Raw genomic sequence first — 23,395 nt, 5'->3', positions numbered from 1 at the left:
TATACATGCTGCTGATTGTGAGGATCACGGTTTCACCCCGTTCTCACCAACAGGGCTAGAATTTTTTTTTACAGGGCTGTTGTTCGTCTTTCCGCATTTACTATGACTTAGCAATAAAGTTAAGTTTAATTGCGGATGCTACAAACCAGCAGCTGCAAGTGACAGTGGACTCGAACGGCTGACGGTGATCCGATGCCCCCTGTTGGTCATTGCATAGACTGCAACACATGATGACCGAGGCCACATACCCAAGGACATCCACAGTTTAACCAAACAGTGCAATATAAAATCAAATGTACATTTCAAACTATTCAGTAGTGATTGTTTCTCAATATCCAAATCTGACTCAAATAAATACTCAGGTAAATTATTCCAAAAAAGGTATCTTTTAATCCTTGGAAAAGAAAAGAAACTTTACAAGTTGGTCGTCAACAAGAAACAATGGTTTCACACTGCAGCAATCACAATAATAAAAAGAGCCTATTTGGTGTTAGAAGCGTCCGTACACGCTCCTCTGAGGCGCGGGCTGCGCTCCACTCTGCTGCTGCTGCTGCTGCTGCTGCCTCAGCTGCTGGGAGTACGGGTCCTCCAGGGACTTGACGGACACCGCGACCCTGGGGCCGGTCTTCCATTCGATGCCGCTCTCGTCCACCACCGACGCCTCCACCGCGACCGCGTGCGTCCCCAGCACGGAGAAGTTGAGCAGGAACTGGGTGCTGAAGTAGTCGTTGTGGGGCTCCACGCGCTGCTCGATCTCGTTGGTCTTGGTGTCCAGTGGGATCTGAACAGAGCGTAAACAAGACGGAGTACAGTTAAACTAAATAGATAGGATCAAAGTGTCCAAAGTGACCCAAAACAAACCAACCATTAGACAAGCATTCCCTTGGACGAGAAAGTAATGGAGGTATACTGAGCCCAAACAATTCAACGCCAACTTGTTGTTGCAGCATCTAACAAGCCCCGTCAGCTCTTTAAAGCGCCTGGTTAACGCTGCCGCTAATACAGGCTAATGATCACCAGGCTCTGTCGCCAAGCTTCAATTCTTCATTGTCGATACTAGCGCCAACTCATCACTTTCACTCACATTTAATGTTTTTATAGGCAAAGACTTCATGGCACGCCTGGTAGACCATGTATAAACATGTGTGGGTGTGGTACTGAAGGCATCCAGGCATTTCAGTGGAGCCCTTGGCTCAGAATGCTCACCTGAAGTAAACTAACCAAGATGTTTACGTGCAAACTTTGAAACCGACATTAGCCAGGTGGATAAGCAGCATCTCCCACGCGTACCTTGAAATCCGTTCCGGTCTTGCTCTGGAGCACGGAGGTGACGTTGAGGCACACCGACTGGATCTTCCTGAAGAGCCCCGGGGTGGAGCCGTGTTGCACCACACCCTCCACCTTCAAGGACAGCTGCTGGCTGCTCTGCACCGGGATGGGCTCGCTTGGTGTCCGTGGTGACGGGGAAAGGGCAAGCTGAAGGGGAGGGAGATGTATGGGCCGAACCCATCAGAGGATCAGCCAGGGGAATAAAGAACATTTACATTTAGGATTACATATGTTGGAATAAGGATATTCCAAGCATGGTATGTTGTTTTTTTATTGTTAAGGAGTTACAATTAATGTTGTACAAATCGTTTCCTAAAAAAGAAAGGTTCCATAATCTACATTTTCATTCTACAAAAATACTACCATATTGTAAAATTGATTACATTTAAATGACAATTTAAATCAAAACAAGGAGAAATAATAAGATTGTGACGGCGAAAATTGAGCTTTTATGATGCGACAGTGTGTTGTTGTAGATTTACAGCTATTTCGGGAGGTCATAAATAAAGATGATAGCAATGTCCCATAAAACCTAGCTGATTGGTCACAGTCCATCACGTTGGACACGACTTTGCTTTTCTGATTCAGAAGTGGTCTTCGTTCCGTGTGCTGCAATAGGAGGGGTTGTGAAAACACAAAAGGGCTACCTTGATGCTCGTGGACTGGAGCTTCTGGAAGAAGTACCTCTGGAAGGACATGGGCACCTTGAGCAGTGCTATGACCGCATCGCACAGACAACCCGTGTGCTGAAACACAAACAAAGACATGATAAATACAGTTGTCACAAACAGAACAGATTAGAAAACAAGGCCGTGAACAAAACTGAAGCCCACTGCATTACTCTAGTTAAAAACCTTACGCTAAAACAATGGTCAATTTCCCATTTCAATAGGAGCCCTTCAATGGGAGGGTTTGACTCCTGGGGGGTGGAACCTCACCAGGTACGAGACGGGTGGGTGCTTCTTGCTGAGGCCCTCCACCTCCTCCAGCACGTGGTTGAACACCGACATCATGCGCCGCTCATACTCGCTCTGCGTCTGGACCGACCCCAGGGTGCCGTATTCCTGGAAGCTGGACGCAAGGAAACAGTGCGACAGAGAGAGTGAGACAAAAATAGAGAGCCAGATGCTTAAAATCACAAGGTCATCAATAATTATTTTTGGGATCCCAGTGACTAACACTACACTGGTTTGACAAGGAGCCTGGGGGAGTGGACTTGTTCTCAGTCTTGTGAAGCGTGTTCAAACAATTTTATTTAGTCCACTAAGCTCTAAGCTGAGCACTCCCCTCCATAATTAGTGACATGGATTTATGTGTAAAAAAAAACAACCAACCAATCATATTGTTCGCCTTTTTTCAAATTACCCTGGTCTTTGAATCACTGATAGGATAAGGATGGTCTCGCTTATTATGGTCCATCACCTAACTGTTACAGGTGCACACAGCCCTCACCTGGCAGTCTGTGGGTCCAGTATCAGGGCCTCGATGACATGGGAGACCAGTAGGCAGCTCTGCTGCTGCCTAGGCACAAGGGTTAAGGACAGAAACAACACAAGCTGCGAGCATTAGGAGCGCCGCTATCTATAAAGTGATGTGTGGTGTGTGACGCGGTCGGTGTGTGAGATCCCTCCAGCATCTGGGGGTTGATGGTAAGGATACAGCTCCACGTTGCGCAGGGTTGCATAGTCGGCATCGAAGGATGACTGATGCAGGTCCCCGTACCGCGCTGCAAGGCTTTTGAACTCGTCCATGGACACCTTCATCTAAAAACAGAGACAACCAGAGACAAATATTTACTAGCTGTGGCCTCATTATCTTTTTATAAATCCAAAATAGGAGGAGTTATTTAAAGCCTTCACTGATCCTCATCTCTTTAACACTCTTTTCTTTGTACACACACAAGTTGATCTTGACATTTATTCCTCCACACAAGGCCAACAGTTGTGTGCACCACTGCAATCATTTCCTCTCTTTGTGAAATTATGTGTTTGATTCTGTGTGCTGTTCTGTGTGTTGTTCTCTGTCTGTGTGTGTGTGTGTGTGTGTGTGTGTCTGTCTGTCGTCTGTCTGTCTTGTCTGTCTGTCTGTCTGTCTGTCTGTCTGTCTGTCTGTCTGTCTGTCTGTCTGTCTGTCTGTCGTCTGTTGTGTCTGTCTGTCTGTCTGTCTGTCTGTCTGTCTGTCTGTCTGTCTGTCTGTCTGTCTGTCTGTCTGTCTGTCTGTCTGTCTGTCTGTCTGTCTGTCTGTCTGTCTGTCTGTCTGTCTGTCTGTCTGTGTCTGTCTGTCTGTCTGTCTGTCTGTCTGTCTGTCTGTCTGTCTGTCTGTCTGTCTGTCTGTCTGTCTGTCTGTCTGTCTGTCTGTCTGTCTGTCTGTCTGTCTGTCTGTCTGTCTGTCTGTCTGTCTGTCTGTCTGTCTGTCTGTCTGTCTGTCTGTCTGTCTGTCTGTCTGTCTGTCTGTCTGTCTGTCTGTCTGTCTGTCTGTCTGTCTGTCTGTCTGTCTGTCTGTCTGTCTGTCTGTCTGTCTCGTCAGTCACTCTGTCTTGTCCGTCTGTCTGTCCTGTCTGTCTGTCTGTCTGTCTGTCTGTCTGTCTGTCTGTCTGTCTGTCTGTCTGTCGTCTGTCTGTCTCTGTCTGTCTGTCTGTCTGTCTGTCGTCTGTCTGTCTGTCTGTCTGTCTGTCTGTCTGTCTGTCTGTCTGTCCTGTCTGTCTGTCTGTCTGTCTGTCTGTCTGTCTGTCTGTCTGTCTGTCTGTCTGTCTGTCTGTCTGTCTGTCTCGTCAGTCACTCTGTCTTGTCCGTCTTGTCTGTCTGTCTGTCTGTTGTCTGTCTGTCTGTCTGTCTGTCTGTCTGTCTGTCTGTCTGTCTGTCTGTCTGTCTGTCTGTCTGTCTGTCTGTCTGTCTGTCTGTCTGTCTGTCTGTCTGTCTGTCGTCCGTCCGTCCGTCCGTGTCTGTCTGTCTGTCTGTCTGTCTGTCTGTCTGTCTGTCTGTCTGTCTGTCTGTCTGTCTGTCTGTCTGTCTGTCTGTCTGTCTGTCTGTCTGTCTGTCTGTCTGTCTGTGTGTGTGTGTGTGTGTGTGTGTGTGTGTGTGTGTGTGTGTGTGTGTGTGTGTGTGTGTGTGTGTGTGTGTGTGTGTGTGTGTGTGTGTGTGTGTGTGTGTGTGTGTTGTTCTCTGCATGTCTGTGTTGTTCTCTGCGTGTGTGTTTGTGTGTTCTGCGTGTGTGTGTGTGTTGTTCTCTGCGCGCGTGTGTGTGTGTGTGTGTGTGTGTTCTCTGCGAGCGCGTGCGTGCGTAATTCTTTGTGTGTTTGTGTTTGTAATGCAGTGTGTGTGTAATTCTGTCTGTGCCGCTTGCGTGTGTGTGTGTAATTCTGTCTGTGCGCGTGTGTGTGTGTGTGTGTGTGTGATTCTGTGTGTGCGCACGTATGTGTGTGTGTGTGTAATTCTGTCTGTACATCCGAGGTGTGTGTGTGTGTGTGTGTGTGTGTGTGTAGGGGGGCAGCATCACCTGCATGGAGATGCGTCCGCAGCGCTGCAGCTCGCTGCCCGAGCTGAGGGCCACGGTGGTGGCGATGGCGGGCGGCGGGCTGGTCTTCAGACTGTTGCAGGTGCAGACCAGCTGCGACAGGGCCTGCAGCGTGTCGATGCGCAGCTTCACAAAGTCGCACTGGAAGCTCAGCGGGCTCAACGGGGTGCTCGCAGCCTGGAGGAGGAGGAGGCGGGGGGGGGGGGGGGACGATTGGCACCATTGTCTGTGTTGGTGGATCCATGATAATGACAGGGCTCCACCATGTCATTATCAGCACAGGAGACAGCACAGGAGCACTGAATCCATCAAGATTCCCACTTGTACAGCATTAATTCATTAAAATGAGGGGAGACACACTATTAAAAAAAAAAAGTACTTTTCCTTTCGATACACCATATATGTCGAGTTGTATTCTGAATAGGGATGCACCGATCCGCTTTTTTCACCTCCGATACCGATATCTGAGGTTTAGTATCGGCCGATACCGATCCGATACCGATATAGAAAAACAACGCGAAATTATGGCTACAAACTGTAAGTTTCATTGAGGGGAAAAGACTGGGATCATGAGACTTGAATTTTTGGAGGTGCTTTATAAGGTTTGTGGTATTAAAGCTAGAAGGTTTAGTACCACCCCTCGGTACATTTACTTTGCATATGTTGCATGTAGCCGTGGAGCTTGCTGGCTTAGGTAAAGTGAAATAGCTCCAGATAGCAGATCCTTTTGCTCGCTCCATTTTGCAATCACTGTAGGCTCCGCACGGCGTGTTGCTTGTTTATGACGTCACTCACAGCGCACAGCATAGAAACTGAATAGATCAGCCAATAGATAGATAGATACACTTTTATTAATCCCGTGAGAACATTTTCGTGGGAAATTCAATTATCAAAGCAGCAAGGTAGTAGGAATAGGATTCAACTATGTACATAAATGTAAAAAAAATAAATAATAATAATAATAATAATAAATTAAATATGGATCGGCCCATTTGTCACCGATACCCGATCTAGAAATGTCTTCAATCGGTCGGATCGGTGCATCCCTAATTCTAAATCCATTTTCAGATTTCCGAAATGCTATGACATGATGCAACCATCCAATGTGACCGGGTGGGTACTGCGCTGCAGAGACCCTCGAGAGCTACTGACCGTGAGTGAGGCCACGCCCTTCTGGTAGGAGCGCAGGGCTTCGGCGATGGCACTCATGGCGGCGCTGTAGTTGCCGTCCTCCACGTGGCTGAGGCACTGCTCCGCCTGGGAGAACTCCTTCAGGCTGTTGAGCCAGAAGTAGAAGTGCTCCGAGGCCACGCGCGTGCGCAGGCTCTGGTAGAGGTCGCTGGACAGGTCGTGGCAGCCCTGAGGACCAGAGAGAGCAGGGTTAACCAGAACAGAGGCCTTTCGCCTTCCGGGACTTGGAGCTTGGGAGCAGGCATTTCAGTTTTGGAATAGTTTTTATGATACTGTCAAGGATTTTTGTTGGTTTCGATTTTTTAAGTACATCAGATTTCAAAATTGGACTTAATTGGCCATTAAAGTAAATTTGTTTAAAGGTTTTTTATTTTTTTAACAACCATGTATTCTTTTTTAAAAATATATATATATTTGATTTGCCGAGAGATGTCAACGTGTTCACATCCAGCTGTTTCAGGTCATACAACTGGATCCCATTAACAACAATGAAACCCATTCCCAAAAATTTGGACCATGGTTCAAATTTACGTTAGATAACTAGCTTGCCATGTCTGGACCAATCAAAACACTGAGGGACGTTGCATGGTTAAAGAGGCGTGGTTGCTTTCATACCATGCGCGAGGCCTGGCGTGCGATGCGGTACACGGTCCAGCCGTTTGCCACGTTCTGGAGCTGCTGCTTGATGACCAGCTTCACCTCCGCCGACAGAGACGTCTGGCTCGCCACGAAGATCACCGTCGCCAAGGAAACCTAACAGTAACACCAGTGATAAAGCATTGTGGGGGGGATAAACGCATCCAATCAACTAGGGTAGTCGAATGTAGTCAACTTGTTGACTACATTTTACCCGGGTCAGTAGAATCTCATTTTGAAAAATCTATTACAGAACGCAATAAACACAATGTAATGTCGCCCCTATATATCCAGAACCAAGTCTTTTTCCCTGGGTTGTGGGTTAATATAATGTTTTGTAGTCATTTATATATGGATTGTATGCCTTGAAAGTCCTCAGCCCACTTTTAAAGTGTCCTTGGATCAAAGCGTCGGCTAAATGAATAAATTGTAATGCAAGTCTAATGACCACTATCCTAAAACTAGAGCTGTTGTTCCAATACCGATTCAGATTCCTGAACTTGAGTATCGGCCGATACTGAGTCGGTATATGCCGATAGAGCCACTAGCATTGTAACTACTAATCGCACTTGTTCTTATTGAAGGGTTCTCTTACAATGACAGCAATATATAGTCGGTTCAGTAGGTAATTCACGTTTATAATCTATACTTATAGTATTCTTGTAGTTGAGCACGAGCCTTCATGTCTTTCTGACTTGGCTCAAACGCACGTAGGGCAGAGATGGCCTGGTTCTCTACCTAAAACCATCCTGCCACAGAAGCCCAACATGCCCCTCACATCCTGGTTGTGTGAGCGGACGCGGTCCCCTTACCAGGAGCTCCTGCTGCATGTCGGTGGAGGAGTTGCAGGCCACGCGGTACAGGTCCACCAGGGCCCCCAGCATGCCGTCCCCCAGCACCGGCAGGTGGCTGGCGATGGCCGCCAGGGCGTGGCACACCAGGGCCCGCGCCTCGTCGCAGGACGTCTGCAGCTGGCCCAGCAGGAACTCCACGGCCGACTGGCTGAGGTGGGGCCTGCTCTTCAGCAGGCACACCAGAGAGGTGAGCGTTCTCTGGGGGAGGGGGGGGGGGGGGGAGAGAGAGAAAGGGCTTACTTTCCCCTTCCAACGCCGTAGCCAGTCATTGCATGGACACAGAGTCAACACTTCTACAGTTGCTCATTTTTAGAATGCATTACAAAGTGCAGTTGCTACAGACTTCCCTTCATCAGATGACCAGGGAGGTTTGGAGTTTCGACCCACCTTGAGGCAGGCCTGTGCCCCGGGGCTGCTGTCCTGGCAGCAGAGTGTCAGCAGGGCCTCCACTCCCAGCACCGTGTCCTGCTCCAGCTGCACTATGTCTGGGGACCCACAGGACAGGGCAGGGTGGACGCTCATCCTATTAGACCACCACTGACGGCCACAGCTATCGCAGTGTTTGTTAAAGATTCAAAAAAACTATTAAATCAATCGATGGAAAAGGAATTTTGTTATGGAGAATCAGAAATCTTTGGCCATTTTTCTACTATAAAGTTTCCCCTATGGTGATAGGCACATTTTATACACCACCTGAAGCTCTGGTAACTTGTGACATGTATATGTCAATGTAATTATATCTATGGACCGTTGTTTCAGCGACAACATAACAGAAAGAATGCATCACCAATAAACTGTATCTGTTAATTGTGGTCCAATACACTGATGAGTAATTAATTAATTAATTAATTAATTAATTAATCCTCCCTTAATTGCTAGCGCAACCAAAAGGGCAGTGTCTGCAGTGCAACCAACCCTGATCTGGACAGGATATGGCGATGTTGGTGAGCACGCCGACCCCGTGGGCAGCAACGGCCAGGTTGCTGTGGTAACAGCATTCCTGCGCTAGCTTAACCAGGTCGGTGAGGCGAAGAGGAACTGAAGCACTCCCTGGAGGGAGAGGGGAAAGAAAGAAAGAAGGAAAGAAAGCGAGAGCGAGAAAAGGAGGGAGAGAATTGTTATAGACTATGGGATCTTTATTACATTCGTCATTCCGTTTGGATCCACACTTTGTCGAACTGCAAAACAATGACCTCAAAGTGCTTGTAAGACTCCTTAGAAAAGCTTCCAACCAATGTTTATTTTTAAAGGAGCCAGGGATCTGTGTCAGAGCTTCTCACCCAGCCCTGGGTTGAAGTACTGTTTGATGGCAATGGTCCCGGACAGGGTGGAGAGGACGGCCAGCATGCCCAGCTTCAGACTGGTGTAGGGGCTGCTCAAGGCACACTCGCACAGGGTCTGCAGAGGCACACAGAGGCAATGTGAATCGCCATTACTGAATACAGCATTCCCATTCTGTGTAGCCAATCTCAAACTCTGTGCCAATTTGAAAATAAATCTACCACCACGCCCACACTTCACCTCGTCATAGAACTCCAGAGCAATGGTGTCATATTTGTGTATGGAACATGATGCATTCAAAATTTCCATGAAGAGGTCCCTATTTTTCAACATCATTTTAGATTTTAATTTTTTGGATTTCTCACCTGGGTGTTGTCTCTCAGCCAGAGATGGGGGGCCTTCTTAGCCAAAAGCTTGAGGTCCTGAATAGCCAATCTCTTCACGGCTTTCCTCGGGTCGTCTTTCAGGTACTGAAGAAGAAGCTGCAACTATATTGTGAGGAGGAAATAAAAAGGATATTACATTTGCCTTTTTCCAAAACACCACTGAAAGCCGGAGTGGTCTGAGAAAAGTAAATAGTTGAATGCCAAATAGTCTTAAGCAACAACTATTGACTCATTTTACATTTTCTATTATTTTTTGAGCCAGTGGAGTCTGATCAACAGAGATCTCTCAAGGTTACAATTAACCAACTAGTCGGACTGAAGGTTACTCCAACTAGGCTAGCTAGTCAAACTACACTACACTCTCAGTGTCAGTCCGACATGCCCAAAATACACACACCAGTCTGTGAGACTGATAGCACTGGTGGCTAGACTGGCAGACAGAGTGAGTCAAATTACAGTACAACGTTACTCATCAGCCTGAGCTACAATATCAGTCTACGTCAGTCATCTGTTCCGGCCACAAGTCAACACACTAGTAGAAACTCTAGCTTTCCCAATACAGAACAGTTGGTACCCTCAGGCATGGGTCCGGCTAAAGATGAACAACCGGGTGGGCTGAGGACGGGTTCTTCCCAGTATGGTATGGGTCGATGCTGACGGTGGACAAAGAAGCAGTAATTATGGTCTAACGTCAAGTCCGTCCAACCTGCTTGGGGATATCGATGAGGGAGGAGGCGGCCAGCTGGGTGAAGGTGTGCAGGGTGACGATCACCATGGGGGTGGAGGGGTAGGAGTTGACCAGCTGCTGCAGCAGCTCTCGGCTGCCCGAAGCCAGGCTGGCGTTGTGATGCATGTGCTGCAGCATGGGGATCAGCTTCAGCTTCAGGTCCACTGGGGTGGCCAGACCTACACCGTGCACAGAAGGCTTAGTACACATGGTGCATCCAGACCTACACCGTGTACAGAAGGCTTAGTACATAGTACATGGTGTAGCCAGACCTACACCGTGTACAGAAGGCTTAGTACATACATGTACAGAAATAAAGTATTGTTGCCATGAGGGATTCTTGATAAAAAAATTGAGTCCTTTCCCGCAACATTTCCGGACCAAAGATAGTCAGTTGTATGATTAGGATATGATAGTACTGTTTGGGATTGTTTTAACAAGGAGAAAAATCCTTACTTTTGTCAAAATATCCGTTTTGGACTAGCTGTTTGTTATAATATTGACACACAAAGCAATATTAGAACAAAGGAATAGTAAAGCTTGGGTTTTTATGTTGATGGGAAGGGGACTACTCATCGCCTTGAGTGTTTATACCTTGAATCATCTCACTGATTTTGTTGCATATTCCAGCTGCAAAATCCCTGGAAGACATCACAAAAAGAGACAGTTTGATGGTGAATATATTACAATGGACGGATTCTATATGCTGTAAAAAAACAACAACAACACTGGGATTGACCAACACCAATATAATGGCAAACCCATTGGCACTCACTTGGATTGGGCAGAGAAACTTGCAGCAGCATATATTGCAGCCTCCACTTCAACGTTGTCATGAGAGTCCAGACTTTGGCGAATACTGTGGTGGGCATTCTTTCTGTCTGGGATGATGGAGGCCAAACTACCAAGCATTCTGAGTGCATAAACACAACAAACATGTTTTAGAGGTATTACATGTGACAGATGTACAAAGTGCACATTTGAAGAAGTATATCAGGATCACCATGGTATATGTCTGCAGGCATGTCTTCTGTCGACTATGATTCTTCTGTGTATTGCATCTTAAACCATTTTATATATCTAGCCTAAACATAACTGCCCAATTTATCATACATACCTGAGAGTAATCGCCCTCGCCACAGGGTCATTGCTGTGGATCACAGAGAATACCCTTTTGACAAACTCGTCCACGTTGAGGATCTTCTCCAAGTGCTTCTCGCTCTGCTGGGTTACCTTCAGCACGCACAGCCGCAGGAAGTTATTCCTGAAAAGAGAAACAACCATGAATTATTGCAGACCTCACATGCAAACTTTATCAACAAAGAACGCGATCATACAGTGTACGTACCCGAGTCTGAATATGTCTGCTAGTTTCAGAAATGCCGAGTTGATGAGAATCGGAAAAGGGTACTTCTGGAAGAGTTTGGGAAACAGCACCACTGCTTCGCATTGCTCACCGAGTTTACCCGATCTCAACCCTGTAATCAGAATCGGAATTACTTTTGATTTATCTTATGTACAAGTACACAAGAGTACAATTATTATGCTTCGTTCCTCAACAGCCACACTGCAGCAACAATTATTGCAGTAATTGTGAGGCTGGTCGTTATATGGCATTCGGGACATATATTAATAGGAAACATCACACATTAATGATAAAATATGTGATCATATGTATGTCAAACACAATAATGGGCGTTCTCCAGGGATGCTAACTTGTTGCTAACGTCAACTAGCTTAACAAACACACCTTTGTCCAATTCCATCAGAGCCGAATTGGCGTCCAGTTCTTGTTCCCCATACCCCGCCTCTGACAAGAAGGAGCGGGCTGTGGAGAGAGCCATCCCTGTTTGTTTGTGAATCACTGATCAAATGAGGTACTAAACCACTGACAGGGATTCCAAGTACCATGGGTGTTTAACAATACAACGCTTCCATTGCACTTGTTCTACTAACCGATTTTCGGCTGTCTCAACCGGGAGAGCCGTATTGCTGCCCCCCTTGGTTAAAGGTTTTTACTGCATGCGTTTATGTTCTTTTAGATATAAAGGGGGCCTAGAATGCCGTCAGGCGAATAGCTTCCACACGGGTTTAGTGGTCAGTACTACTAATCAAACAAATAATAAAATATTAATAGTAAAACAAATAAAGGAAAAAAATCGATATAAAGAAAATACAGATAAAAACGAAACAAACCAAAATCACTTCTGTTCTACGGTGTGCATGGATTTGATAGCCTGAACCACTCATATGCAGACGGCAGGACCCAAGATAGTGGTCACACTACCCACATGAAATGAATGAATGAATTCTATAATTTACTATAGTAAATAAACTATAGTATACCGTATATATACTATAGTAAATATCGTAGTGTTTTTGAACCTTACTATAGTAGTTTTACTACAGTAAACTATAGTATACTACAGAAAATTCTATAGTTTACTATAGTAAATAAACTATAGTATACCCTATATATACTATAGTAAATATTGTAGTGTTTTTGAACCTTACTATAGTAAACTATAGTATACTACAGATTACTATAGTAGGCCTATCTACCATAGTACACTACAATGTCTGGAAAATTACTATAGTAAATCCCACACTATATTGTAGTATAGTATAGTAATCTATAGTATACTACACTTTGTAGTAACTTACTATAGTATTTACCATAGAACACTACAATGTCTGGAATATGACTATAGTAAATCCCACACTATATTGTAGTATAGTATAGTAATCTATAGTATACTACACTTTGTAGTAACTTACTATAGTATTTACCATAGAACACTACAATGTCTGGAATATTACTATAGTAAATCCCACACTATATTGTAGTATAGTATAGTAATCTATAGTATACTACACTGTGTAGTAACTTACTATAGTATTTACCATAGTACACTACAATGTCTGGAAAATTACTATAGTAAATCCCACACTATATTGTAGTATATTATAGTATACTACAGTAATATATAGTATACTGTAGTAAATGCTGGAGTAAACTATAGTGTTTTTTCCCCTGGGTAATGTCTGCCAAAGAGCAAAACAATGTCTCCATCTCCTACTTCTTGCAGTGCAGTAGTACATATGGCCCCTTCTCAAGCATCCCACACTCATAGCCCATCTTGATGTTTACACACCAGCACAAATCCTGCTCCCAAACCACTAAGGCCCAGCCAAATTCTAGCGACCCCGGTCCTCCCACCCGCTCCACTTTACTTAATCCTAAAGTCCCAACAGTTGTATTTAATGAAAAGTTATTTTCCCTGCATGGAGCCGGTAGAAAGGGGACGCCAGCTCTAGATTTGCTCATTTTGTTTTAAAATGTTGGCAACCCCTTTTGCCGCCAGAACAGAATCCATACCCTCCGCTCCAAATAGTTATGGATTGTTCATCAGAATGCATCCTTGGATATGTGAGTATTCAAGAGATATGTAGTACTGTAAAATCCTTAACCAAGCATATACAGCTGTATTGATTGGTCGCTTCTCGCATGAGAAATGCAGTTGCAGTTTTAGCAATACAAATGGTGACTAGAGGTTATTAACAATATTGATCAAATCCAATCTTTTTCTGTAACAGGACTTAGCTCAGTCTGTTTAGCCTTGTATATCTGGCAGATTCCTTAATTTCATGTGAATGTTCATCCTGGGCCTTCTGGTCTTGCTGCTTCAGCAACGCACATTTTAAGATGATAATAGGCTATATTAAACGTTATTTACGTGGGATAATTACAGTTAAATTAAATGACATTTTCAATCATGCACCTATTCTCTGAAGCTGGCTTTATAACATAAACTGTAAACATGCATTGTAAGGCAACATTCAAATAGTGGTATGTTGATATTTATTTTCATAGCGGATATGTTTCTTTGATCATACATTATTCGTTTTTTTTCCTCCTGGTTTTATTTCGTTCAACAGTGTTCCCCAGAGAGACAATTCACACACAAGTACCACGTATGATTGCTTTTGAAACAACCAACTTGGAGGGGGAAAAAGCACATTGTTCAAATGAATAATAGACTAATATGGCCCCAAGTTCGAGCAGGAGAAGGAAACAGTACGCGACGTCAGAGGAAGAGACGGCCTACTGGCCAATGGCAGCTCGTGACGTCAGTTTGGCGGGGGATTTGGTTCTTCGGAGGGACGTCCTGTTCGCGGGAAATACGAAGCTACAGGCTGCGACCACCGCGGATCCGAAGAGGTCTCTAATCCGGTTGAAATAAGATCGCGTTTACTTCTTCCAGAGTTTAAACGATGCTTTTTCGTTCACTTGTTGACCGAGGAGTCTGCAGAAAGAGGCACAATGGTGAGAAACACAGCGATCGAAAATGAATTACATTATTATCGTTTCGGCTGCTCCGATACCATAACAACGTTAGCAACGGAATAACGTTAGCTGATCTCAAATCGCATATGGTTTAACAAAAGGATCTACCTTTATTATTGTGGAGCTGGCCTTGCTTGCAAATGTATTACGTTTCTTTTGTCTTGAGTAATACAAATATAAAGTAGCTGCATGGTTCGAGAATGTGTTGGTGAACAATGCATAATCCCGTAACGTATTGCCAAGATATATTGATGTGGTCATATGATTTATACCTCATTGTATATGTAACACGTATTCATGTTTTCCTTCCTCCAGTTCCCTCCCCGAGGTATCCATTGACCTCTCTACTAGAAGGTTACCAATGTGCCCGACACGATGAACACATCTCATACGGCAACATGGGCGTGCCCGTTCCACCGTTTGGATTAGAGTTCTCTTCTGGTAATGCAGCAATGGGCTACAGTCATGCATCGAGTGTTTATTGGGTTAATTCGATCCAGTTCACTGACGTATTCATCATCTCTAACTAACTATCTCTAACTAACTAATTAATTTCCCTTGTGCAGTGAAAGGTATGGAAAGGGTCCTTGCCGTGGCAAACGAAGAAGGCATTGTCAGGCTATACAACACGGAGAGATGTGAGAACCCAATTCTTAAAGGTGAGTTTACTGCACGCTCTAATCGCTTATAACTGAATTCTGTTTACAAAACCTGAAATTGTTTGAGTAGTTCGTTGGTTCACAAACTAGACCTGGATAACAATATAATTTACTTGATATTCAACTACAGAATGGATGGCACACGAGAATGCTGTCTTTGACATAGCGTGGGTGCCTGGTGAATCTAGCGTGGTATGTAATTTGTTTATCTCCCCGTCTCTTTTCTGTTGTCACAATTAACTGATTGACATATTTTGTTCTCAGTTCATAGGGAGTTGGACTCCTTCATAAATAGTTTTTTTGTCTCATTTGAGTTGTTATATATTTGTTCTTTAGGTAACCGCTTCAGGTGACCAGATGGCCAAACTCTGGGATGTGCACTCTGGTGAACTCTTGGGCACCTTCAAGGGTCACCAGTGTAGCCTCAAGTCTGTGGCCTTCTCAAAGCGGGAGAAAGGTACAGTTTAGTTGCACTCTTTTTGTTGTAGTTTGTGCTGTACTTGGCGCCTTATTTTCCTCTCATACTAATGCAAACGTCTTGGTTCTCTTCTCACCGACAGCTGTCTTCTGTACTGGGGGGCGAGACGGACAAATAATGGTCTGGGACACTCGATGCAGTAAAAAAGGTACATATGATGTTCACCGTTTGGTAGATGGTTCTAAACAAAGCACTGTACAATACCGAGCAGTTATTGGTGGCAAGAGTGGCCTGCCAACAATCGGTAACATCATGCCCTGTTCAGTGGATCTACACAGGACAACAAATAACAAAATATTGAACATATGAAGTGTTTGCCTATACCAGACATGGTCTTTTGGTTTGCTGTGTGATTCTTTATTCAATATAATCTTTCCCTTACAGACGGTTTCTACAGGCAGGTGAAACAGATCAGTGGTGCACACAATAAATCCGAGCGACACACACCTTCGCAGTTGAAGAAGAGACGGCCGAGCGTGCGGAGCATGGCTAATGGCTTGGTGAGTTTCTCTTACATGTATAATGCTCTACATGTATTATGGTCTGCATGTGTTAGTGTTACGGCCTACATGTATTACGGTCTGCATATGTTACTGTCTGCATGTGTTGCGGTTTACATTTACGGTCTGCATATGTTACGTTCTACATATGTTACGTCAACATATGTTACGGCCTGCATGTGTTGCAGTTTACATGTGTTACGGTCTACATACTGGTAGTGGTGAGGGAGGTCCCCCCCTTCACTGTTAAGCGTCTTTGAGTGTCTAGGAAAGCGCTATATAAATTCAATCAATTATTAATTATTTTTATTATATTCTACAGTCTACATGTATTACGGTCTATGTAACGAACCACGATCTCAACCTCTTTCACACAGCACTCCCAGCAGAGTGTCACGGTGGTTTTGTTCCAGGATGAACACACGCTCATCTCATCGGGCGCTGTGGATGGGTAAGCATCAACCGAGGGCTTTAGTGGCATGATTGACATGGATGATGAACACTGGGTTGTATCAATGCAGACTTTAGAATGTTGAGTCCCGTACAGAAACTGCAAATCTGTCTCTTTCCCAGACACAAGGATGACACGTTTTGTCCATCCCGATTTGTTCAAAGATTTATCTCTGTGTTCACAATAGAGAAACGCATCAAGTTAAAAGACGGGATTGATGTTATTTTAAGTAATACAGATTTGTCTGGATAAACCATTTAAACCGTGTGTGTTTCATTCTTCTTCAGTGTTATAAAGATGTGGGACTTAAGGAAAAGCTACACTGCCCACCACCACGACCCTGTGCCCCTCCAGACGTATCCCTATCCCGGCTCCAGCACACGCAAACTAGGTTTGTTCCGACACTCCTTCAGGTCAAGTTTGTCCACGCAGCTATAAAACTCGACCGAAGACGTGATAATAACATCTAAATGTTTTTCCACATTTGCAGGCTACTCTGGCCTTGTTTTGGACTCTACTGGCTCCAATCTGATATCCAACTGTACAGATGACAATATCTACATGTTCAATGTTAGCGGGATGAAAACATCACCAGGTAAACGGGCAGATCAATAACAATTATGCATGTTATTTACCATTATGATTATTATCTTTGGTGCACATATCCTGTTTTACTTTTCTGTATAAATGACCAGTGTTGAGCACTAGATGGGGCTACTCATCCCAAATTTCTTGGCCATGGTCATTTTAAGAGCTGAAGAAAAGCAGATTCGCAGGGCCTGTGCTATTGTTTACACTGTACACTTTTCATCTTCTGTATTGTATACAGTATCAACATTGGCAGCAATGAGAACCCCCTGCTCTTGTCTGAGATGATGTGGAACATTTGAGTATTAGACTCCTATAATAGTGTATAGTCTGAAATTATTCACGTTTTTCACATAATGTGTGTGAAACAAAGATGGTCATATTGTTTGCCATAGGTTCTGCCACAATGCTACCTAAATGTGTTTAGTTGTATTGTTTTAATTGTTTGATTTCTATTCTCCTTTCTCCTCCCCACAGTTGCTGTCTTTAGTGGTCACCTCAACTCTTCCTTTTATGTCAAGTCCACCATAAGCCCAGACGACCAGTTTTTGGCTAGTGGCTCGAGCGACCATCAAACATACATTTGGAAGGTTAGATCCACACTATGGCTATCTATCATTTAATATACAAGTTACCATCTACATTTTTTTTGTTCATGTAATCTACAACCTTTATTGCATTCCTCAAGCAGATACTTTTGTTTTCCAGCTCTCTGATCCAAAGCGGCCACCCATGCTTCTTCAGGGACATAGCCAGGAAGTGACATCAATCACATGGAGCCCCACAGACTTTACTAAGGTTTACTTGTTTACGAGGATGATATTTACAGCATAGAGTATAGCAAAAGTGTGACTAATACAACTGCCATATGCATGTCTACATTTCGCTTTATACAAAATATTTTTTTATTTGTGCCTTTTGTTAATCTCTCATATTCTCTTGGCAGATAGCGACCTGTTCTGATGACAACACTGTGCGAATCTGGCGTCTCGACCGGGGAATCGATGGAAACAAGTCCACAGTTGGGCAGGCCAATCTTGTGGGATGGGCATGTCCTAAGACCCCCTCTACTGGCCTAAATAAATCCAGTCCAAGTAAGTACTAGACGTTCAGTGGTCCGACTCTCACTGCTACCAAAACAGGAAGTCTAAAGGGGCTTTAGACCTTAGACTAGGCTTCATTGATGATGAAAAATAAATCCTTGTAAGACACTTTAATTGCTAATGCATTTGGTTCAATGGAGCATGATCATGGGAATACACAATGGCAGAACTGGCGAACATCTTCAGAGAGAGTGGATAAATATTTCATATAAACTGTCACAATGTAGGCCCAAACATCTAACGATTTAGGTCCTGTTGAGTCCCCTACTAACCAAACAAAGGTAGAGAGGAATGAACCATCATGGAGACTGTCCTGGCTAAGAAAGGCAAAGTTAAATTGCAATACCTTAAGGGGAAACGACACATGTCTGAAGAAGGCGTGACATCTTAAGGAATTTACACAATAAAGAAGGGAAGGTGATGACATGTTGTTCACTTTTGGCCATCAGACTGGTTGGCTACGGTGGTGATACAATTGGAGCAAGAAAGGTTGCGCTCTCCAGGTGCAAGGAGAACTATACCAAAGCGTATTCAATTCACTACTTGTAATTGAGTATTGATGTTATTTCTGATGTCATTCGGATACATTTCCCAACGACAATACATAATACATCTCGAACGTACTCCTATGAACTCTTGTGTGAACCATAACAATCCTGCCTGAAAACGCTGGGCTCTCAATCATTCATGTTTTGTGAGTCCTGAAATGAGTCATGAAATCGCCCCAAATTCGTTCAATTGAACTGATTTAGCTCTTCTTGCCCCTTCCCTAAGACACTGCCATTCAAGAGATGAGCACGCCCGCCAAGACCCCCAACACGGATCGCATGGAAGGCCTGGCGTCCCCTCAGCTGGCCGCCTGCGCTCCCAGTGGCGCCAACATGCCGCCCTCCTCCAGCACCGCTGGCATGCCCCCGTCTTCCAGCAGCACCCGGGACCCCAAGGCCAACGCCCTCGGCCAGAGGACGCCCACGTCCATCAAGAGCTGGTTGGCCCGTTCCCCCGGATCCCCCGCCGCCAGCCCGACCCCACGGCAGATCCTGAGCCCGTGCCCCCAGCCCGGCACGCCGCGCTCCGCCCCTGCGTCGGAGCGGCGGGCCAAGCGCCGGCTGGACACCGGAGAGGGAGCGCGGGGGAGCTGCGGGGGCGCCGGGCCCTGCGAGTGTGTCGCCGAGCTCTACCCCACGTCCAAGAGAAGCCGGCCCCTGATGGGCGTGTGCTGCCCCGCCGCCTGCAGCCAGGATCCGGAGCCTCAGGCAGGGGCGGAGCCCCCGTCGGAGAGCTGCGCCAGGCGGGCGGCAGCGCCCAACCAAACGCCAGGGAAGGAGAATTGCTCTCCCGTGCAGGGGGACTGGCTGTCCATGATGGGCGAGAGGTTAAAGAACGGGCTAGGAAGCCCCAGGAGCCCCAGGAGCCCCAGGAGTGCTAAGAAACAAGATGGCAGGACTCCGGTGTCACCAGTAAGACGAGGCATATTTAACTGAATCAGACCACTGTGTATATAAGGAGGGTAGGGGACAAACAATGTTTTATATGGTTCTATTAGGGCCAGATAATGTCACTGGTCACTGGACGAGGGATGTCATCTGTTATCAGTTTGAGCCAATCGGAAAATACTGTTGTGATAACCGAGCTCTTATGTTAACCAGAGAGGTTGTCCCTGGGATTTGATTTTAGATTTGTCTGTTTTTACAGCCCTGGCTGGCCTCTATTAATTAGGCTGTGGGTGGATTGATTTGCTGATTAATTACACCCATTTATGTTTTGGATTAAAAGTCAATTTCTAATTTAGTATTTTCTGTTTTTCAGATCCAACAATCCCCACAGAATGCAAAGAAGATATCCTCATATTTCCAAAGAAGAACAGTGGATTAATCTCCATGGACTGCTGTTTAAATTCCTGATCATATGTGTATATTGTGTTTTAAAAATCGGTGTGTTTTCTAAATCTGGCTAAAGCATTCCAAAATATATGTAAAAAAATATACATTTGTGATGCATTCTTATTTTCCAAATGTGCATGTAAATATACATTTGACCAATATATATTGTTAATATATCATGTCCTTTTTTTTGCCAAGTGGCTTGTTGTACATTGTCATTTAACAAATTGTTTATAATAGGTCAGATTAACAATGCTTTCAGCTATTTGTATTAGTTCATCACAAATGTGTATTTTATTAAATTTAACATTTTTTAAAAGCTATTCATTCATTTTGTCATCTGTAATGAAGGGGGATTCCTATACATTGCATTTATAAACAATTTGCTCAAACACATTATTCGGAGGTAGAACCATTGATGTAACAAAGCAATTTCTACAGACTGCAAAAGGTCACTATTTGTTTTCACATATCACATGGTTACTGTTCGTTTACAGTAATCCGATTCGTCTAAAAAGTTTAAGGTTTTAAAGGTTCTGGTCTGTGATTGGGCGGCCGGGCTGCCAGTCAGTGACGTACAGCTGTCACACTGCAGTCCACCAGACGGTAAAGACAACGGTGGAATTGCAAGGTTGAATGTGCTTTCTACAGTCACAACAGTTCGGTTAATGTGGTGTACTCGAGATCCTCTGTAAATACGTCGTTAGTAACTACTATCCGTGCACTGGTGCTCTCGCGAAATCAAAGGAAGTTCCTCGTATTAACTTTCCTTATCCACCGAATTCGTAAACTATCGTCGTAGCGGGGCTATGTTAACATCGGCTAACGCTAGCACGCTAACATTAGCTATGGTACGCTAGCCCTCGGCTCTGAACCTCAGCTCACTTAAACCCCTTATTGCCAAGTGGGGGGAACAACTTTTCCTCTTATATGCATGTAATACGTTTTGCAACAGGTAGGCCGTTTTTCAGTCATGTTAATGCGGCATATAGAGATAAAAAACGGTGTGTTTTTTCCTATTGAACGCTGCATCCGTCGACTTGGATGAGTTGTCCTGGCGAGTTTTGTTAATAAATAGCGAGGCTCACGATCCATCTGCCGAAAGGGGGCCGAATGCCGCAGGTTTTGGAGACTGTCAGAGCCCGATCTGAACCGACCATGTTGGATCACACAGAGTAGAGTCCGATCCCCGGCTGGCTCATCGACACTAATACGCATGGAAGAATACACGAGGACTGCAGCCTCTTATTTGATATAGTATTTTTTTTTATAGTTTCACAAAAGTTCAGTTTTCCAGTTCACGCCTAAAAATGTCGGCTATCTCTGCATCAGAGAAAGTGGACGGTTTCACCAGGAAATCTATGAGGAAGGCCCAGAAACAGAGAAAATCCCAAGGGTCTTCCCAGTTCAGGACCCAGAGCGCCCTGGTGGAGCTGTCGCCTCTGCCTCAGCTCAAAGGTACGGTACCACTTTATACATTATGGCCTTTATCCAACAGCCTGGAAATACTATAGTGTTAGCCCTTATTTGGTTTTGCCATGTTAAATGGCATATAGTATGTCCTTTCTCTAACATCTGCCTGGAAATACTAGCGTTTTGATCGTTTATTTGGTTTTGCCATGTTAAATACACACCCTGGTGTCGAGGTGGCGACACGAGGATGTGTTTGACAATCGTGTTGGCGAAGTCATCCAAACTTTTATACATATTCTTACACTGTGGGGGACATGTGTGTTGTACGTGGATCCATCATGGAGACACGTTGTTACTTACTGTTTTCGTCTAGTAATTAGTATGCTGGCCAATTGGATGATTACTGTATGCTAGTCATTGTATGACACATTGTTATTTTGATGTTGGACATTGCGCAGAGCTAATTGTATAATATTTAAAAAAACATGGATGTCAAGGGCTAGCCTCAATTCTTTGCACATTCCTCTTGCACAGTGATCCTATTATGCACAGCATCCTCCCATTACCTAGTTTCTTGTTGACAAGGCTGGTCATCAGGTTGGCTGCTTGAGCAGAATTCATTAACGGTGTAACTGAAGTTCAGTCATACAGTGGCAAATTAATGAGGGGTTTGTGTGGGAGACTGAATAGCATCTGGAGTAAATTGCAAGTGATGTGAGGCTATTATTAGATGTGTGCCGATAAGCTTGCAAGTTTTCTCAATAGCTAGCATCCAACGGCTGTGTGCGTATCTGGCTTGCATACTAGTATGTGCAAGCTGTAGATGGCTTGCAGCAAATTTTGAGTTTGCTTGGTCAAATTGAAGAATGTGTTGAGTAGCATGAGCCTTCATAATAATAAACTGAATGCTAGTTGTCTTACCAAAAGTACATCCTGGTGGCTATTTATCTAACACTATAACAAGTCATGAGGTCGACCTGAGTGTATATTTCTGTAGGGCCTTTGTGTCTATGGGACCATTGGGGTGTTGCCCAGTTATAGTGTAGCCCAAAATGTTGATACATCTTTATTGTAAAGGATTGGTAGATTAATACATGCTTGGTCAAGAGGTCACATTATGGCTTGTTATTAATTGGTATGTGAGGCAGAGTTGCCCGTATGAGTAAACCAATGTTGGGTTCATAAAGAGGACAGTCAGTTGGAGAAATGCATGTACAAGTTCCTGACAGCATGATGGATTATACTGTCTAATATGTTACTTATTATTGCACCCACTAGTTTCTCCTCTATTAAATAAACATCACTTCTCTGTATCGCTTTAGCCGATATCGGCTTGTGTGTACCATGTCACATTTAATTTTGTAACCCATCAATTGAGGTGAGTTGCCTGATTCGAAATGCTTAAAAAACATTTAGCATCCTACTTATTTTAGAGAAAGCTGTTTCAAGAATGTTAAGTTGTTTGCTCATACCAGTAAAAATGAAACGAAATATGATGAGTTATCATATCAGTAATTATTGCATGTAGAAATTCCTCAAAGGCCTTGACCCTGCATACACTCGTCTAGACCACCATGCACAAAGAACAAGCCCAACTTGATCAAGCATGGCATGCTGCAGTGCCCATACCCCTATTGGCTTTGTTGGTATAATCAACTAGTGTTGTGTTTTCTCCCATCATAGGCCTGATGATGCTGGGCTGGTTTGTTTTTAACTAGAGTAACCACTAAATCATTTTGTGCGGTTTGTTTGGAAATAAAAATGTTCATTCATGACTTTTCATTTGCAGAGCCCTAAACAAAGTGCTACGTCAGCATTAAATAAAACACATTTTTCACTGTCCTGCTGTTCATATTTACAATTTCTGGCTTAAGTATTGAATGATGGAAAACATGCTTCAAATAAGGTGGCTTTCTTTGCCCTACATGTCAAGCTTAACTGCACGTGTTTGATTGAACAATTTAACCTGAACCTAATTTCTATGTCTTTTGCGACATTATCAGTGACGCACTCCCGTATCAAGGTGTGCTTCATATCAGGATTCAAGGTTAGTGG

General features: G+C 44.3%; 3 protein-coding genes across 3 annotated transcripts in view; 2 read left to right on the top strand and 1 right to left on the bottom strand.

Moving 5' to 3' along the window:
• Positions 1-344: 344 nt before the first annotated feature.
• On the bottom strand, positions 345-11,896 carry ints7 (integrator complex subunit 7). The gene is made up of 20 exons (XM_056581056.1): positions 11,668-11,896; positions 11,266-11,395; positions 11,035-11,181; positions 10,693-10,830; positions 10,512-10,558; positions 9,897-10,096; positions 9,170-9,292; positions 8,804-8,921; positions 8,439-8,573; positions 7,911-8,008; positions 7,482-7,721; positions 6,649-6,786; positions 5,995-6,201; positions 4,825-5,019; positions 2,989-3,092; positions 2,782-2,850; positions 2,268-2,400; positions 1,977-2,075; positions 1,291-1,476; positions 345-781 (listed from the first exon to the last, which is right to left on the bottom strand). The coding sequence occupies exons 1-20, from the start codon at positions 11,759-11,761 to the stop codon at positions 491-493; spliced, it is 2,892 nt and encodes a 963-aa protein (XP_056437031.1). The 5' UTR covers positions 11,762-11,896; the 3' UTR covers positions 345-490.
• Positions 11,897-14,025: 2,129 nt separating this feature from the next.
• dtl (denticleless E3 ubiquitin protein ligase homolog (Drosophila)) lies at positions 14,026-20,249 on the top strand. Its single transcript, XM_056581270.1, has 15 exons — positions 14,026-14,244; positions 14,581-14,706; positions 14,832-14,924; positions 15,055-15,116; positions 15,261-15,381; positions 15,485-15,550; positions 15,787-15,902; positions 16,280-16,353; positions 16,641-16,744; positions 16,844-16,948; positions 17,419-17,531; positions 17,650-17,739; positions 17,888-18,035; positions 18,819-19,504; positions 19,854-20,249. Exons 1-15 carry the CDS (start codon positions 14,193-14,195, stop codon positions 19,917-19,919), a joined length of 2,022 nt encoding a protein of 673 aa, XP_056437245.1. The 5' UTR covers positions 14,026-14,192; the 3' UTR covers positions 19,920-20,249.
• Positions 20,250-20,507: 258 nt separating this feature from the next.
• ppp2r5a (protein phosphatase 2, regulatory subunit B', alpha isoform) overlaps positions 20,508-23,395 on the top strand; it is a 32,812-nt gene continuing 29,924 nt past the window's right edge. Inside the window, exon 1 of the mRNA XM_056580651.1 lies at positions 20,508-21,385. Within this exon, the coding sequence (XP_056436626.1) occupies positions 21,238-21,385 (148 nt within the window). The 5' untranslated portion in view covers positions 20,508-21,237. The remainder of the gene's footprint in view (positions 21,386-23,395) is intronic.

This window comes from Gadus chalcogrammus, chromosome 21 (genome assembly GCF_026213295.1).
Source record: "Gadus chalcogrammus isolate NIFS_2021 chromosome 21, NIFS_Gcha_1.0, whole genome shotgun sequence".
In the NCBI taxonomy this organism is placed as follows: Eukaryota; Metazoa; Chordata; class Actinopteri; order Gadiformes; family Gadidae; genus Gadus; species Gadus chalcogrammus.
This window is presented reverse-complemented; position numbering and strand designations above follow the sequence as displayed.